We start from the raw sequence: 17,084 nt of genomic DNA, 5'->3' as shown, positions 1-17,084 counted from the left end.
TCAAGTTTCGACCCTTCGTGGCCTACTAGTGCGTCTTCCTGGTTAGTCTCCGATCCACCAGGAATCAGATACTTGCTAAACTATCTCCAAGATAAATATAATCCCGGAGAAATAATTATAACTGAAAACGGATGGTCTACAGTTCCGGGGATCTTGAACGATGAGGGCAGACTCAGTTACCTCAAAGTAAATATTTAAAACTTGTATTTTAATACTTTCATTTTAATAAGCATTATAGGGCTATTTAAGCAATATTCTCGACGCTGTAGTAGAGGATGGAATCAATGTTACTGGATACACATTATGGAGTTTACTGGATAACTTTGAGTGGAGTCAAGGATATACGTAAGCATTTGGGCAGCAAGGACACTCAGATATCTGTACTTATGCAGAAATGATTTTAGGCAAAGATTTGGTATCGTGGATGTTGACTTTGAGAGCCCTAACAGAACAAGAACGTACAAGAGTTCTGCCGAATGGTACAAAAGGCTCATCGCAGCACGGCAGATTGTTGATTAATTTGTACGTTTTAACTGAATATATGAGGACGAATGATATTTTATTTATTTTCAACTCTTGAAATACAAATGAATGGTAAACATCTTAAGAATGAGCGATTTGCCAGTCATTACCTTGTGGCCATTAAATTAGAAAACAAAATACTTGAGTCGTCATACCTAAGGAATTTCGAGTTCCTTGTATTGTATGTATCTTACTATATTGCGAAAAATATACAGGGTTTGTGAAGGCGCCTGTACAGCGAATAATATTATACCTTTCAATATATACTTATTTATGCATTCCATGTTTATTTTAAATAGCCTTCTGAGAAATGTTTTAAATGGTTTCATCTAAAAGTGTAAATCAAAAAATTACTTTTTACATCGGAAAATCAAAATGAGATTTTATAACATCTAAACCGGATGAAATGAACTAAAATCTGATACTAGACCATGTCGGGTACTTGAGAAATTTTTCCTTTCACTCTCCAGATTGTTTCTAATTTAGGCAGAATTTTACATTCTGAACCTGTTGTTGTATTATTGCTTTTTCTGACTCTGTAAAACATTTAACATTTATCTTTCGTATATTTTCCCGCTTTTTTATTTTGTAATATTTTAACTAATTAAAGTTTCCATATCTAGATTTTTGTTTTTATATATTCATAATATAGATTACCGCTGAATAATGTTTATTCAGCTTTCCGATTGAAACGGTATGCATATTGCGATATTTTTGGCAATTTTTCTGAAAAATTGCGTTTTGTTTGAAATTCTGCAATACGCAGTATGTTTCCAAATATGTCTGCAAAAGCTAAATAATAATTTATTGCTTTCTAAAAATCAGTTTTCAAATCAGTTTAAGACCTAAAGCTTCTCCTTCTCAAATATCCCTTTTCAAAATTTAGAGTTGACAACTTTATGACTGTAGGGCCAACACTTTTCTCAATTTAGTCGAATCGTGCAGTTTCGGCACCTGAAAAGATAGAATCAAAAGAGAATATAATTGCAAAAACTTTCTAGCCATGCAAAATTATTTTATTTTAAATGCGCTTTTTATTATTTTTCGTTTGGTCGATGTTCAAATTGCGCAGATTTGGCTGGAAATATTTAGTTATATTCACAAGAGTGACAAAAACATCTCTTGATTACGCCTAGTAAGCATTTGTACCAAACAACTTGATTTTTTAGCGTCAAAGATAAACACGTCACAATAAAATGATTTTGAGTTCGGTAAAATCCTTATCAAAAATGTAAGTATCTATTTAAAAGAAAATAAATCTTTTATATTGTACTTTTTAAAATATTTATAATTCTTAATTAAGTCAGGTAACAACATAAAAGTAAATTAGATGAGCAAATTAAGTGTTCAGTATTAGCTTATTTATGTCCAGTTTCTCGGCTTTTCAAATATACACCTTAAATATAGAGAAAAAGTATTTAAAATAAAATTGCACTTTTTTGACTTTGTGGGACTGTAGGTATAATACGGCTTATAATAATCTTAAAATAATCTTCATTTATTTTAGATCAAAAACCATGATACACGGAAAACACTTCCATTTGTCTCTTTCCGGCTTCAGAATACGCCAAAAATACACTTGAATTGATAGATTATAGATAAATAAGGATTGAATATACGTTGGAAATATTTTAAATAAGAAAACAGTTATTCAAAATTTTCGGATCATTTGTAAACGTTCATGTTTTAGTCTTGACCAATCTCAAAATTGTAAAAAATATTACGGCTATTTACCACCACTCTCTACCATGTTATGAACGAATCTACAAAATAAATTTACGCAATATCGAAACTTTAAACTTAAAACCAACGCACCATTTTCTTTCAGATAAAATTCTGAAAATTATGCTACTTACATTCAAATATTTTGTAATTGTACAAAAATATTTGAAAATTCTTGACAAAATCAGTTTAGATGACGAAAAAGTGTTTGCGGATTTAAAGTTTCTCATTTTACTTTGCTTTTGTTTGCATTGCTTATAATATAATAATTCTAGTATTAAAATTGCAACATTAACATTAAACTGCTTATTTAAATGTTATTCAAATGGTTGTACGAGTTCAAAAAACAAAAATCGGATTAAAGGATTCGGATAAAGAAGATCATAAAAAATAATTTTCAGAATTTTCACGCTAACGTTCCTTGAAATTTAAACATTGGTAAAATAATTGCTTCTTGTTTTGGCAACTTTTCACGTGGATTTCGGAGCATCCTGTATTAGTAATAGTTTTTATCTTGCTTGTGAAAGCCAATATAATTCAATAATAAGGTACTTGAACGGCATTCCCTAAATTTTTTAAGCACTTAAAACAATTTAAAAATACTGGATGACTATTCGAAAACCTCTTTAATGATAATATAAGTATATTTCTTGAAATACTTCATTTGTATAACGTGTGTGTCTTGAATCCTTACTCAACTAGAATGTCAGTGATTGGTTTTTTGTTTGTGCTTTTCCTTGCTATAAGGTACCTACTATTTTTTTAAATTGACGTATTCTTAAATTTATTATTTTGATTTATTTTCCTGACTGCGTGTACTTGTTATGATATTCCTAACTTTCCTGGGTCTAAGTCAAAGTGTGATGTAAAAATTTTGAAACATCGTTTATGTGATTACGTTTCGGCGAGACAACAGCGCCATCATCAGATTTAAAATTTACACAAACTCATGATTGGTAAAAATGAACGTTCTTTTAGGTCTTTGCCTTCTTGAAAACCTTCTTTTTGAAAAAATAATACAAGTTCGAAAATAACAATCACCGTATCGTATGAGAAAATTTAAAAAAGCAATCTTAAAAATACACTATTGACTGGAAAGTTTTTCCTTCTAGTGCTGCCGCTGAAAAACAATTTCCAGACGGGTTTAAGTTTGGAGCTGCCACTGCAGCCTATCAGATAGAAGGTGGCTGGGATGAAGATGGAAAGGGACTAAGTATTTGGGATAACTTCGTTCACGAAGCGGGTAATTTCAGCCAATAATTTCAATTGCCAAGTTATATCCTTGCTTGTGTAGGGAACATTGTAGATGATTCAACAGGAGATGTCGCATGCGATTCCTACCACAAATACCGGGAAGATGTAGCAATTTTGAAGGATTTAGGAGTGGATATTTACAGGTATAATTTAAAACAAAAGTGTTACATTTTGATGTCAGACTACTCTTTGTTGAATTTTCAGATTTTCCATAGCATGGTCAAGAATCATGCCCAATGGCACCCCAAATGAAATCAATCAGGCTGGAATTGACTACTATCTTAATTTAATCGCGGTAAGTGATTTTCTGATAAAAAAGACACTGTAGCCAGTTGGTAAAATCACTTACAGGAACTGCTCTTGCATGATATAGAGCCAATCGTTACTCTCTACCATTGGGATCTTCCACAGTATCTGGAAAATTTGGGAGGTTGGTTGAATCCACAAATCGCAGATTATTTCGGGGATTACGCCAGAGTTGTATTTGAACACTTTGGGCCTTATGTTAAATACTGGATTACTCTTAACGAACCTTTGGCAACCTGCCTCTCCGGATATGGAGGAGTACGAATATTTTGTTCAAGTTCTGTGATTAAACGAAAGACTCTAAACGAAATTTCTAGGACTCACTTGCGCCAGCAAAAGGTTTAGTTGGTGATGGAACATATCAATGCGCTTACAATACGATTAAGGCTCACGCAAAGGCATACCGGATCTACGAAAAAGAATTTAAACAGGAGCAAGGAGGAAAGGTTGCTTCAAACATTCCATCTCCAATGTTCTATTCGAAGACCGACAGCATTGAAGACATTGAAGCGCGCGAGAGAGCATTTGAATTCAATGTAAGTAGCATTAAACCATAATTTTGCGCTAAAATCTGATTTAAATGAAATTGAACGATTTAGGTGGGTTTATATGCTCATGCTATATACAGAGGAAACTGGCCTCAAATTGTAATCGACAGAGTGGCAAACAGAAGCAAATTGGAGGGATATTCCTTTTCCAGATTACCCCAGTTTACGCAAGAGGAAATTGACTATATCAATGGCACATTTGATTATTTAACCCTTAATTCGTAAGAATTTATTACAATGCGAAGGACCAGTAAATTTAACGTATGTATATTTTTAGTTACTTCAGTACAATTGTTGAACATACAGAAGAAGCGCCCATCGGCACTCCAAGCATTTACTCCGATCAATGTAATTATTTGATTATTGTTTTGGTGAAAAATTCTCCTAAAAAGACAAATTTTAGCTACACTTTCAAGTTCCGACCCTTCGTGGCCTACTAGTGCGTCTTCCTGGTTAGTCTCCGATCCACCCGGAATCAGATATTTGCTAAACTATATCCAGGAGAAATACAATCCCGGAGAAATAGTTATAACTGAAAACGGCTGGTCTACAGTTCCGGGCATCTTGAATGATGAGGACAGGGTCACTTACCTCAAGGTAAGTAATTAAAACCTGTATTTTAATTCTTTTATTTTAATAAACCTTGTAGGGCTATTTAAGCAATATTTTGGACGCTGTAGTAGAGGATGGAATCAATGTTACTGGATACACATTATGGAGTTTGCTGGATAACTTTGAGTGGAGTCAAGGATATACGTAAGTATTTTGGGCATCAAGTACACTCAGAAATCTGTACTTATGCAGAAATGATTTTAGGCAAAGATTTGGTATCGTGGATGTTGACTTTGAGAGTCCTAACAGAACCAGAACGTACAAGAGTTCTGCTGAATGGTACAAAAGGCTCATTGCAGCAAGGCAGATTGTTGATTAATTTGTACGATTCAACTGAATATACACTGATACAATGTTTGATATTTTATTTACAAAAGTTGAAACTTTGTAGTGTTTTTTTTAATTTTAACTCTCCAAAAACAGAATAGTGGTCTACAACATCTCGAGAATGCGAAACTTGCTAGTCATTACCTTGCGGGTAGAAAATTAGGAAACAAAACACTTGAGAGTTTCAAGTACATTTTAATTTATTCTGTTAAATTTCGGAAAACATAGAAGGCTTGTTAAGACGTCGAAATTTGTACATTTAATACTTATTTTCAAGTTTTTGAAGAATTAAGCATTGAACTGAACGCAAATCGTTTTACTTGTGGACTATGCAAGTAATAACATCAAAAACAATTGATGCATTTGAAGATCAACACAAGGTTTTTAAATATTTATATGTTAAATTAAATGGGCTAACATCTGACATTTCAAAAACTTCCAAATGTAACAGAGAAACATCAGCGAAGCGATCTTTTTAGAGTTTATTTATCTGCTCAATACAACTTGGAGTATTTGATATGATTTTTTCCTTTTTTAGCTTCTATCTTTTGCACATTTGAAAACAATTCGATTTCAGCGCCTAAATTGATCAGTATTTTAGATTCGTAATAATCTGTTATTGTATTACTTGTTTTCCAGACGTCGTAAATCATTTAACATTTGGTCTTTGTATATTTTTTGCCCTAGTCATTGCGTGCCTATATTTTTGTTGTTGTTAGCATATATTGCAATGCATTTTTTTAAATTAACTATCACATAAATAATAAAGTATTTATTTTAAACTACTTGACACATTCATCGACTAGGCATCTGGTTTCTATAACTTTTTGGTACCAGTAGTAAGAATCCTTCGGAGTCCTTGTTCTTTCTTCTCTATCAAAATTGACTTGAACCAAACCCAATTTTTGACTGAAAGTCATTGAAAAAATCACCCTTACCATGAAATCCACTATATTAACAAGAAAACTCTTACGTGTATCCATTGGTCCATTCGAAATTGTCTAGAAGACTCCAAACGGTGTAGCCTGTTACATTCACATTGTCTTCATAGTAAGCATCGAGCAAACTGCTAAGGTATTCCTAAAACATATAAACTAATTTATGTAGACAAAGGTACTTTTAATTTAAGTCAAATGTTTGAATCGCAAATGCATTTTCCTACACTGATATAAGTGATCCTTTCGGTATCGTCAAGTTGTCCAGTTAAATCAGCCCATCCATTCTCCGTTACGAAGACTTCGGGATGATTGTACTGATCATGTACATATTTGAGGAGTTTTCTGAAACCCCATGGAACTAAATGGACCCAAGTTACATTTGAGGGCCAGCTGGGGTCGATAAACGACCTAGTGCCTAAAATAAAGCATTTTAAATATTTAGAATGTTAAAGTATTAATTTATTTTTTGAAGAACTTTTGTTTTTCGACTTTTTTTTATCACAATTACTCTTGGAAATAGAGTACTAGGTAGTTTCTGATTTCTGGACTTTTGAGTTCAAATTATTTTAATGCATGTTCTAATACAAATACGCTGAAACTCTTAATTTCTCAAACCGAGAAATAACAAAAAAAAATAAAAAAAGCATTTAAGCAAATGGAACATCACAAAGCATTTTAAGAGAAAATCGAAGCATTTGAAAGTATTAAGATAAGGATATACTAAGAAGAGGCGGAAATGCTCATAACTAAAGTTGATACTTGAGAAAGTTTAGGTTCAGTTAATACTTAAGAAAGGAATAACATGTAAGAAATAACTAAAAAAACGTATACACTTTAAATATATGTACCAGAGGTCTAAATCGAACCAAATTTTATTTAGAGCGAGAATTAAATGTTGAAAGCTCCTAAGAAAAACATGCGCGCTTTATTACACAAGATAATGCATACACAAAAAATGCCAATTTAAGAAATGAGCTCTATGCCTTACTGATAGTGATGATAGAAGTGATGACCAGCTACTTTTTACTTTTTCCATTTTTTCCTGCAATATACCTACTTTTAAGAGCAAATCACTTTCACCAATATTCGGAAAATTTGTTTTATAATAAGCAACTGAGCATTACACTCACCCTTATCTAAAGCATAACTTGGTTCTCCAATACTTTCATTAACGGTGTTTGCCGAAGTGAAATAATTTGTTGAGTAGCTGTAAAATTATCTAATGAAATATTGAAATATGATAACTTATTTCAGTTAACTGCAGCACAGAGTGTCCGGAAAGTCAGCTGAAATAGTGCAAAAAGTTTAAATAATATCGCTCATGTAAAAAAAGTTGAATGCGGAATGTCCAGAATGATACTTTTTTAAATATTTGGCTTGACCAAACACTCTGTAATTCGAAGAATTCAACTTACGTATTTATGCAAAAGAAATCCGATGTGCCGTTAATAAAATGAATTTCTTCTTCAGTCAGTTCAGGCAATCTGGATCGGTTTAAACCTTCTAAGGCACTTCTTTGCCCAACATTTTTGATCACAACCTCAGGCCAATTTCCCAAATAAATTGGGTTGGCGTAAATACCTAACTAGAGACACTTATGGAATATATTTCATAGCCTTAGATAAAGTGTGAAAATTTGATTTTAGACTAAATTTGTTACAAATAAGATGCATCTAACGCATGTAGTTTGGAAAAAAACATTCACAAAAAAATTACCACAAATTCTCTTTCGGTTTGTGCGGCTGCTAAATCCGATTCATCATCCGTAGCTGGCTCTGGCCATCCAGCGTCGAGTACAATAGAGATTCTGCCTGGATTAATTGGAATTTGGAACGTTTGCTAAGTTTTGTTTGTAATTTCGCATACCGTTTTGGGCTGGCCTGAACTCTTTGTCGTAAATATGGAAAGCTTTAGCATGAGCCAAAACATGAACATATGCGCATTGATAAAGTCCTTCGCCGATATGCGTGTATCCCGGAGCTTTTGTACCTTCAGCATACCTAAAATACTTCTACTATGATAGATGATGATGATATTGTAGTTGATCATTTTTGGTTCTCCATCTTGACCCATAGAACAAATTGTGGAAAATTCACTGAAATAGCTTGTTCTTACCCGCCTAGACATGTCGATTGTGGTTCATTCAATGTAATCCAACTTTTCACATACTCTCCAAACTTTTCGAAGCAGAGTCGAGCGTAATCAGCAAAATAGTCGGCCAGCAGTGGATTAAGCCATCCACCCATTTCATGCAGGGTGATTGGTAAGTCCCAATGGTACAGTGTAACCATCGGCTCTATGTTATTTTGACGCAATGCCTGCAATAAACCCGTTTACTATCGGTTAGCAGGAATCATGCTTTTAAATAAAAATGGTAAATTTTTGCGCAATTTCAGAAAGAAACCAAATGGAATAAAATAGCGTTAGAAAAAGAAAAAAAGATGACCAAATTAAACAGGAAGCCACCAAAAATGAATTTAATATAGAAAATCTTGCATTGATTTTGTCATTAAAAATAAGTAAAACTCCAACCAAACAAGCATTATACTGAATCCCGGGTTTGAATTTTCAATAGCTGATATCTTCGTAGCTTCCACTTCATTTCCTTTTTTTTATCCAAATAATACAAATGTCCCTGTACGATTGGCAATTAGTAAAGTTCATATGGCGCTTTGACCTGCAGGAGTTTACTTAATTCTATTTCCTTTAGATGAAGATCCAAGCTGGATTCAGGAGTCATAATTAATGCAGATTTATCCAGAAATTTAGAATCTTTGCTTTAACTCTGTTTCTTAAAACTGTCGTTAAGTTACCAGAGCTTTAAAAGCTCCATAGCAAAGTTCGCATTTATCACATTTCGCTTAGCGTTTCTAGTCAAGTCTCCGAATCTCATTAAAATTAAACTGGCCCTTTAAACTGAAAATAATCAGTTAAATAATAAGGTCCAGATAATATATTTTGACCCTTAACATTTAGCTCTAAGTAATTATATCTACATATTTTTACTATTTGAAATACATACTAAAGATTAAAGGGTTAAATAAAAAACCAATCAGAGCTATGTCGATCAAAAGTTGAAACTTTGTTTTAATGTGTTTTATTAATTTTTCTGTTTTTATTTGGAAAAACATTGCATCTTAAAAGTTAAAGCAAAATCAGCGCATTTTTAATGGTCAATAGGTATTTTTACTGACATCGCACTTTCCAATATTTGGACCTCTTAGTGCAAAAAATAAATATATTCGAAATCTATCAATAGCAAAGTTTTGTTTAAATCATGTGCAAGATGTTTACCCAACTGTGACTTCAAATATTGCAACCTTACATAGAGAACAAATGAATTCTTCGAACTTATTGCTCACCAATCCGATAAAATTTTCCCTACCTTGAAAAGATTTATGTAGTATTCCACGCCCTTTTCATTAATATTATTGATAGTAGCATTAGGTAAAATTCTGCTCCAAGAAATAGATAGTCGATAATGACTGGCTCCCAAGTTTTTCAGCAATTCCACATCGTCTCGCCATTTGCGATAGCTGTCGCAAGCTATATCGCCAGTAAAATTATGCTTGATCCTTTCTGGATAGGTATGTGTATACCAGTCCCACAGGTTCACCTAAACCAACAGCTTTTAGAGGATTTATACATATTTTTAGTACTTCACTCACTCCTTTGCCATCTTCATTCCATGCTCCCTCAATTTGATAGGCAGCAGTGGCGGCTCCCAATTTAAAATTTGGCGGAAAATACCGATTATTGAAGGTGAAATTTGGGGACCCAAATGTTACACTGAAAACTGCAAGAAAGATCAATATAGTTAAATGTTTGGCCATTTTTGATGCAAACGACCAAATGAAAATTTCCTGGGAAGCAGAAACTATGAGAAATATAATGATTTAATCAAAACTTCACGTATTTTGATTTGATATGTAATTATCTGCTCAAGTGTTTATTTAATGCTTTAATTCTTTCAAATCATTTAAAATATTGACTTAACAATTTAAATCACAAGTGTTCAATGTTACATATACTGGTGGTCTGACAAAATCCAGCATACATATGCATCACAAAAAGTCTTCTAAATACTCGTATCAATTATTTATTTTTTCTATTCCGCATAACTAGCTTTGTATGAATTTTTATTATTAGCTCTGAAAGTAACCTTATCTAGCCACTTTCCAGATAATTGATGAAAAATGTTTATCATATTACGCTACACATACCAGCATTTTTATTACTTGAAGACTTAATATAAGATTTTAATTATTTTCGAATAAAACCACTTCGTACAGTTGTTTATTATTTAGTTAATATAGTTATCTTATAGATATAGCGAATTCTTGCATTAAAATTAATCGCTCCACTCAAATCCGTTTATATAAAGTGATTGCGTTTAAACCTTCGGTGGTCAATAGTATTTTGAAAAATGTTGAAACTCTTGATCTCATCATTTTGCGTTTTCTTCTGCTTCAGGTAACTTGTGGCTAATGATATCTAGAGCAGAATAAGATTACTTATTATTTTTCAGCGCTTCAGCTGATGAAGTAATTATTAACACGAAGCCGTTGCCAGAAGGCTTCACTTTGGGTGTTGCAACAGCTGCTTTTCAAATTGAAGGTGCATGGGATGAAGGCGGAAAAGGTGAACAAGTATGGGATTGGTAAGTTGTTAACTACACATTATTATTAAATTAAAAAATAACTAAATAATAAATGCAGCATATAATTTAATTGAATACTTTTAATGATGGTAAAGTAATATGGAAAAATATAGTTTTAACGATCTAATTTAGAAGAAAAAACATGAATTCAGATTGGGTAGTTTATCGTGCTCAGGTTAACCTTTTGCAACTTAAGAATCCGTAATATTTGCAGAAATGCCTAAGTAAAAGCGGTTGACTTAATGTTAGTAAAAATAATGCCTATTTGCAAAGGCAAAAGCAGATCTAGTTGATGTTATCTTATCTATTAATTGACAATTGGAAAAACATATTTAAAAAACTTAGAACTTTGCTGAACAAAGTATCTAAGGTACAATGATGATTTTTGGCCCAATTTAATTAACAATAAAATACATTTTAACGCACCTACTGAAAGTTAAAATATTTAGCCACTTGTAAAAAATTGAAATGTAATTTTTCGATAAAAAATTAACACGTTAATAAATTACAATGACTTAGAGCATAATCCAACTGGCTTTTTCAATGTTTCTTACAGGTTTATGCACACATATCCAGAGAAAATCGAAAACGGCGCCAATGGAGATGTAGCGTGCGATTCCTACCATAAATGGGAAGAAGACGTGCAACTTTTAAAGGATTTGGGAGTTAATCATTATAGACTCTCAATTTCCTGGGCCAGAATTTTGCCTGATGGTTTAGCCAATAATTATACAATTAATCAGGAGGGAGTTCAATACTACCGAAAGTTATTTGAGGTAAGCGAAGTAGAAACATAAATTTGTAACGTGAATGTTTTCAATAAGCTAAGGAGCTTATGAACATTTTTTTCTAAATTTTATTGCACTTGGTTTATGCTATGTATTTTTACATTGTTTCAAATTATTAATATGTATAATTAATAAGCCATTCTCCTTAAAAATATAATCCCTTTTTAACTTCGGAATTTTTAAATTTTTACTAATTTGTTTTAAGGCAAAAAGACAATTTTAAGTCAATAAGTGCTTGTGTTTTATTACTCTTATTTACTTTATTACTCTCTTAGTAACTTTATTTTCAGGAAAATTGCAAATATCACATAATTATATCAGAATTCTGCATTTTCAGTAAACTCACACAAGATTGGCTACAAAGTTTTATATATTTACCGGTTGATTTAAATACTAGAACTGGATCCTTGTATAGACCAGTGCGCTAGTTTTAAATTATATTTATAAATACTTGAAAAAAATATATGAAAATAAATGCGATCGCAAATAATTATAAAACGAAGGTACAATTCATATAGATATAATTATCACATAACCAAAGCACATACCGAGTACAGAACCATTTAAAATGTTCATAAATATTCGTATTTGTTGTTGCACTTTTTATGTTGTTTTGATTATTATAAAATATGCGGAAGAAATTCCTATTTCTTCCAAAATTGATTGAACAAAATCTTTCTTTTTTCAACGGTATAAGTTGAATTGTTTAGAATTGAATGTTGATTATATACATACAATAACACTAAATATCTATACTTGACGAAGTTAAAAGCAGAATGTTGAATATTTCGATCTGCATACATTCTGCAACATTTAAGGAATTCACCTCAATTACTCATTTCCTGTTGATTTCTTCAGCTATAAACGGGTTTCTTCCCAGAAAATTAAATAGTTCAATTCGATATACGAATGAAGAAAGTTCAAAAAGTTTAAATAGTCAAAGCTTTTAATAATTTGAAAATATAAATAATACATATAAATTGTAAAGTATTTTTATTTGCAGAAGAAAATTAGTGTGATTCGATACCAGTGATAATATTAAAAAAATAATTAAAAGTAAAACATGAAAATGTACACCGAATCGATATCTACTTTCTATTGTGTATTTTTAGAAGACACTTCTATTCACATGGATATTTAATTCTGAAAATCGCGTTGTTGATAAATGAATGCATCTTTGTTCTAAAATTAAATTAAGAACATAACAGTTACCCAAAATAAAAAAATTGCTCTAATTTTTATTGAGTTAGTAATTACTTAATAATAATATAATCTAATAAGAACAATCTCCAAATCTAATATTCTAGGCTCTACTTGAGAATGGTATAACCCCATACGTTACCATGTACCATTGGGACCTGCCTATTCCTCTGCAGGAGTTAGGAGGGTGGCTTAACCCAATTATTGCAGACCACTTTGCTAATTATGCTCGTATTTGCTATCAACTATATGGGGATATTATTAAGAATTGGATTACTTTGAATGAACCACATACATATTGCGTTTTGGGGTGAGCTAATACTTTTAATACTCATTAAGTTTAGAGGAAATATATTTATTCGAGCTTTTATGAGATTTTGAAGTTGTAGAACAGTAATCATAAGTAAAGGTCTTACATTTTGTAAACAAATTTTATATAAATTGAAGAGCCGTTTTTGCCTACCTATGCCGGGGTGTTATTTATTATGTTAAATTAGAAATTCAGAGTCAAAAGCTTAAGAAAATACATAAATCTGTTGATGTTTGTTATAGCTATGGATCAGGATATCATGCACCAGGTTACGTGCTTCCTGCCACAGGAATTTACCAATGCGCCTATACTAGTGTTTTAGCACACGCCAAAGCCTATCACATCTACAATGATGAGTTTCGAGCTGATCAGCAAGGCATGTGTTTCAAATTTTTAGCTGAAACTCAAAAAAAATAATTAATATTTTAGGAAGAGTTACAATTGTCATTGATAGCTCTTGGATGGAACCTATTACCGATACGGAAAAGAATGTAGAAGCAGTTCAAAGAATGTTCGATTTTTCTGTAAGTAGAACTGTAATTTAACTGATTTTGATTGAAGAAATATATCTCTTGCGTTCTTTTGCTGCAAAGCTGGATATTACAGTAATGCATTATACTTTTTTAAAGTTTGATAAGAATTGGTTGCTTAGGTAGGATTATATGCCCACCCCATTTACGTTGGTAACTGGCCTGAACGTGTTATAAATATAGTGGATGCTAGAAGCACATTGGAAGGATATTCTTCATCCAGATTACCGTCATTTACAGACGAAGAGATCGAATATATTAAGGGCACATTTGACTTTTTCTGTCTGAATTCGTAAGTTGAACAAAAGCCAGTAAAAACATTGAGTTTTAGATTTAAAAATATTTACTTTAAGTGCATTAGACACAGTTAAGAAAAAATACTTCTCTTCTTAATCTTACATTTGGCTCTTTTAGAAATACTCTTCAAATAATGGTCGTTTGCTCAAAGTTTCCAACTTTTTCCTAATCTGTTATCTTATATTTTTAATACGCTCGTTTGTTGTCTAATTTATATTTTTCGTCTTCTCTATAAGCGGCGACATAATGTTGTCTTGACAATAAAATATTTGCAAAAACTAACTAAACTAACTATTGTATCATATTAAGAAATTCACATTAAAGTTAAACTCTCTAAACGCTGAAAGGGCAGGTACATAAACGTTTTCTAAATTGCATTTATTGTTCATAATATATATATATATATAACTTGAACATTGTGTCTGAAGTTGAACATATTGTGCTGGTTTACCACACACTTCGATTCAAATTTGAGCTTCTTGTGAAACGTTTCTTCTGCTTATTAGTCTTCAGATCTGATCGCTTCGAAAATTTTAACTAGATTGCCATGTTTTGAGAACTTTTATAAAGTCACCAGTTTCTCTTATGATATATAAATTCACAACTTATGCTTTCATTTAGTTTGTATGCCGCAAATAAAAACCGGAGTACATTACACATAAACCTAATAGAAAATAGTATAATATTGTTATTTTGCATATATAACTTTCAAATCCGTTTTAGGTATTCAACTTATTTAATAGAACATATAAATAATTGGGATGAAATGATAGATCCCAACGGCGCTTCATTCGATTTAGATGCAGGTAAGTAATCTTGTTGCATTTTCCGTAGTTTTYATCGGACCAAMATTTTTATTCTCCAAGATAAATGTCTATACTCGTACGTTCATTAAATTTTTTAACATTTTAAGAACATTGTCATTTATGGCAAAATAATAATAGTWGRTTAACAATTTTTATAGAACCCTGCTATATAAGCCGGAAAGCTCCTGATGAGTTAAMGTTTGGCACTTCTTAAAGGGGTTCCTTAGAACAGTAGTTACAATAAACAAATTTCCAGGTGTTTCCTATTCTTTCGACCCATCTTGGCCATCAGACGTGAATTGGGTCAGCAGAGTACCACAAGGCTTCAGAAAAATATTGAACTATGTTTACAACACATTCGGCCAGCCAGAAATTGTTGTGACAGAAAATGGATGGGCTCAAAACCTTACCACTGTAGGGCTAGACGATCAAGATAGAATTACATATCTCAAAGTAAGAATTATGAAAAATTATATTAGAATATAATTTAATTATTGGAAAAAAAAAACGCCTATAGTCATGGCCGGATTAACTTGTGGTAGTGCCCAGGGCTGCGATCCCTGCAGAGGCCCCTTTCTAAAAAAAGAAGGAAAAGCCGCAATATTGATCTTACTGAAGCCCCCGACATCGTGAGTCGAGGGGCCACCCTTGGAAACATTTCGACCCAAAATCAAAATTTCACATGCGTGTTTTTTGAGCTTAATCGATTCCTTTCGAAGTAAGAAAGTCACAAATGTGSAGTTATAAAGTCTTTGGGTCAATAATAAGGAATAAATMGTCGGTTAAAGATCGTGAACGCTAAAAAAACGCTTTAAATGTGCCGAAAATGTCTATTATTTCGGATCTGAAACTTCTTGCATGAGTTTAACTTCTTCTTCAATGAGTTCGATTCATTAATCGCGTCCGTGATCTGATAATGATGTAAAATTTAAGACATTTGAGAAAATTTTCATTTTTTCAAATAGTTGAGCCCCTTGTAAAAATTAAAAAAAATAAAAACGTCACAAATGTGCATTTGTAAGGTTTTTGCATCAATAATAAGGAAGAAATCGTCGGTTAAAGATCGTGAACGCTTAAAAAACCCTTTAAATGTGCATATCTGAAACTTGTGGCATATAATTCAATGAGTTCGATGCATTCCTCRYGTCCGYGAKCTGAAAATGATGWAAAATTTGAGACATTTTTAAGTTAAGTAAGGTTAATAAAAAATAATTTTCTAACTTTCAGCAATATCTAAGCGCTCTTCTTGATGCCGTTTACGAAGACGGAGTAAACGTAACCGGCTACACTGCATGGAGTATCCTGGATAACTTAGAGTGGGCGCATGGATATGAGTAAGTGATTATTACTAAACATTTGTTTGGATATTTTCCTAAATAATTGTTTGAACAACACGTTTATATAACTGTTTGCATTTTAGGCAAAAACTAGGTTTGGTAGAGGTAGATTTCAGCAGTCCGGAAAGGACTAGAACGCCCAGAGCTTCGTACTATTGGTATCAAACGGTTACTCGTAACAGATGTTTAGTGGAAAACTGCGGCCAGATATAAAATCGTCTTATGATTAATATCCCTTTTTCAATTGTATTCAATATGCGGTCATTTGGGCACTTTTTGTTCAAAATCCCGTTAAGATCAGTTGAGTTGGCAAGAGTGTTTAAATTAAATAAAACTACATGTTTCTCTCTTGCACAGTTAATAGATTAAGAATTCGATGTTAAAAAGTCTCTGACAACAATGGCTCAACAAATTAAAACACAAGGTATTTCTAAGTTTTTTTTTTGTTATGATTCAATGCTAATGGAAACTTTGGTATGTCTTTACTTAATGTACACTTAATTATGTCCTATTTTGCAAGACATTAACTAATAAAATAAACCGATTTTAGCAGTTTCAATATTAAATTAACATGCCTCATTTTTATTTCCTGTCTCCAAACCCTTCTTCCCGAAAATATTTAAGGTTGGTTCATTACTTTTAATAATGTTGAAGTCGGAATTACTACAGTAACATTTTCTCGATTAAAACTCATTTATTATTATATTTCTGTTCGTGCAATTCCTTTATTTCCTACTCTTTCTTCCTTTCTTCCTGTCGGTCATCAAGCAAAATTAATCAAACTTTTTGTACTTAGACAGAGGCAACTATCAAGGGATCTTTTATGTACGTTAATGATCAGCTACATTTCGAGATAAGAACATCTCAGCTTAATAAAAAAATTTTGATTACTTTACAAAAACACTTGAAAGCAGATTGCGTCAGATC

The 17,084-nt window shown here is 32.2% G+C and overlaps 3 protein-coding genes and 1 long non-coding RNA gene across 5 annotated transcripts; 3 read left to right on the top strand and 1 right to left on the bottom strand.

The window, feature by feature from the left end:
- LOC125503331 lies at nt 1-555 on the top strand. Its single transcript, XR_007280746.1, has 3 exons — nt 1-186; nt 239-345; nt 405-555. It is a non-coding gene; the product is annotated as an uncharacterized LOC125503331 (long non-coding RNA).
- Nucleotides 556-2,873: 2,318 nt separating this feature from the next.
- LOC125503329 (myrosinase 1-like) lies at nt 2,874-5,319 on the top strand. 2 transcript variants are annotated; one of them, XM_048663419.1, is made up of 11 exons: nt 2,874-2,991; nt 3,357-3,487; nt 3,539-3,641; nt 3,703-3,793; nt 3,850-4,062; nt 4,122-4,340; nt 4,404-4,573; nt 4,630-4,700; nt 4,756-4,949; nt 5,002-5,108; nt 5,157-5,319. In XM_048663419.1, exons 1-11 carry the CDS (start codon nt 2,948-2,950, stop codon nt 5,281-5,283), a joined length of 1,470 nt encoding a protein of 489 aa, XP_048519376.1. In that variant the 5' UTR covers nt 2,874-2,947; the 3' UTR covers nt 5,284-5,319. The 2 variants fall into 2 exon arrangements, with proteins under 2 accessions (XP_048519376.1, XP_048519377.1); XM_048663420.1 differs by having other exon boundaries at nt 2,875-2,991; nt 5,169-5,319.
- Nucleotides 5,320-5,760: 441 nt separating this feature from the next.
- LOC125503328 (myrosinase 1-like) lies at nt 5,761-10,179 on the bottom strand. Its single transcript, XM_048663418.1, has 10 exons — nt 9,898-10,179; nt 9,615-9,845; nt 8,345-8,547; nt 8,096-8,229; nt 7,946-8,040; nt 7,645-7,814; nt 7,360-7,436; nt 6,454-6,644; nt 6,265-6,371; nt 5,761-6,200 (listed from the first exon to the last, which is right to left on the bottom strand). The coding sequence occupies exons 1-10, from the start codon at nt 10,060-10,062 to the stop codon at nt 6,074-6,076; spliced, it is 1,500 nt and encodes a 499-aa protein (XP_048519375.1). The 5' UTR covers nt 10,063-10,179; the 3' UTR covers nt 5,761-6,073.
- Nucleotides 10,180-10,554: 375 nt separating this feature from the next.
- Nucleotides 10,555-16,727, top strand: LOC125503327 (myrosinase 1-like). The gene is made up of 11 exons (XM_048663417.1): nt 10,555-10,702; nt 10,758-10,889; nt 11,446-11,665; nt 12,985-13,187; nt 13,430-13,563; nt 13,617-13,711; nt 13,840-14,009; nt 14,738-14,820; nt 15,077-15,273; nt 16,048-16,154; nt 16,241-16,727. Exons 1-11 carry the CDS (start codon nt 10,656-10,658, stop codon nt 16,368-16,370), a joined length of 1,518 nt encoding a protein of 505 aa, XP_048519374.1. The 5' UTR covers nt 10,555-10,655; the 3' UTR covers nt 16,371-16,727.
- Nucleotides 16,728-17,084: the final 357 nt, after the last annotated feature.

This window comes from Dendroctonus ponderosae, unplaced genomic scaffold (assembly GCF_020466585.1).
Source record: "Dendroctonus ponderosae isolate FM_Combo_2020 unplaced genomic scaffold, Dpon_F_20191213v2 Dpon_F_20191213_192, whole genome shotgun sequence".
Taxonomy (NCBI): Eukaryota; Metazoa; Arthropoda; class Insecta; order Coleoptera; family Curculionidae; genus Dendroctonus; species Dendroctonus ponderosae.
This window is presented reverse-complemented; position numbering and strand designations above follow the sequence as displayed.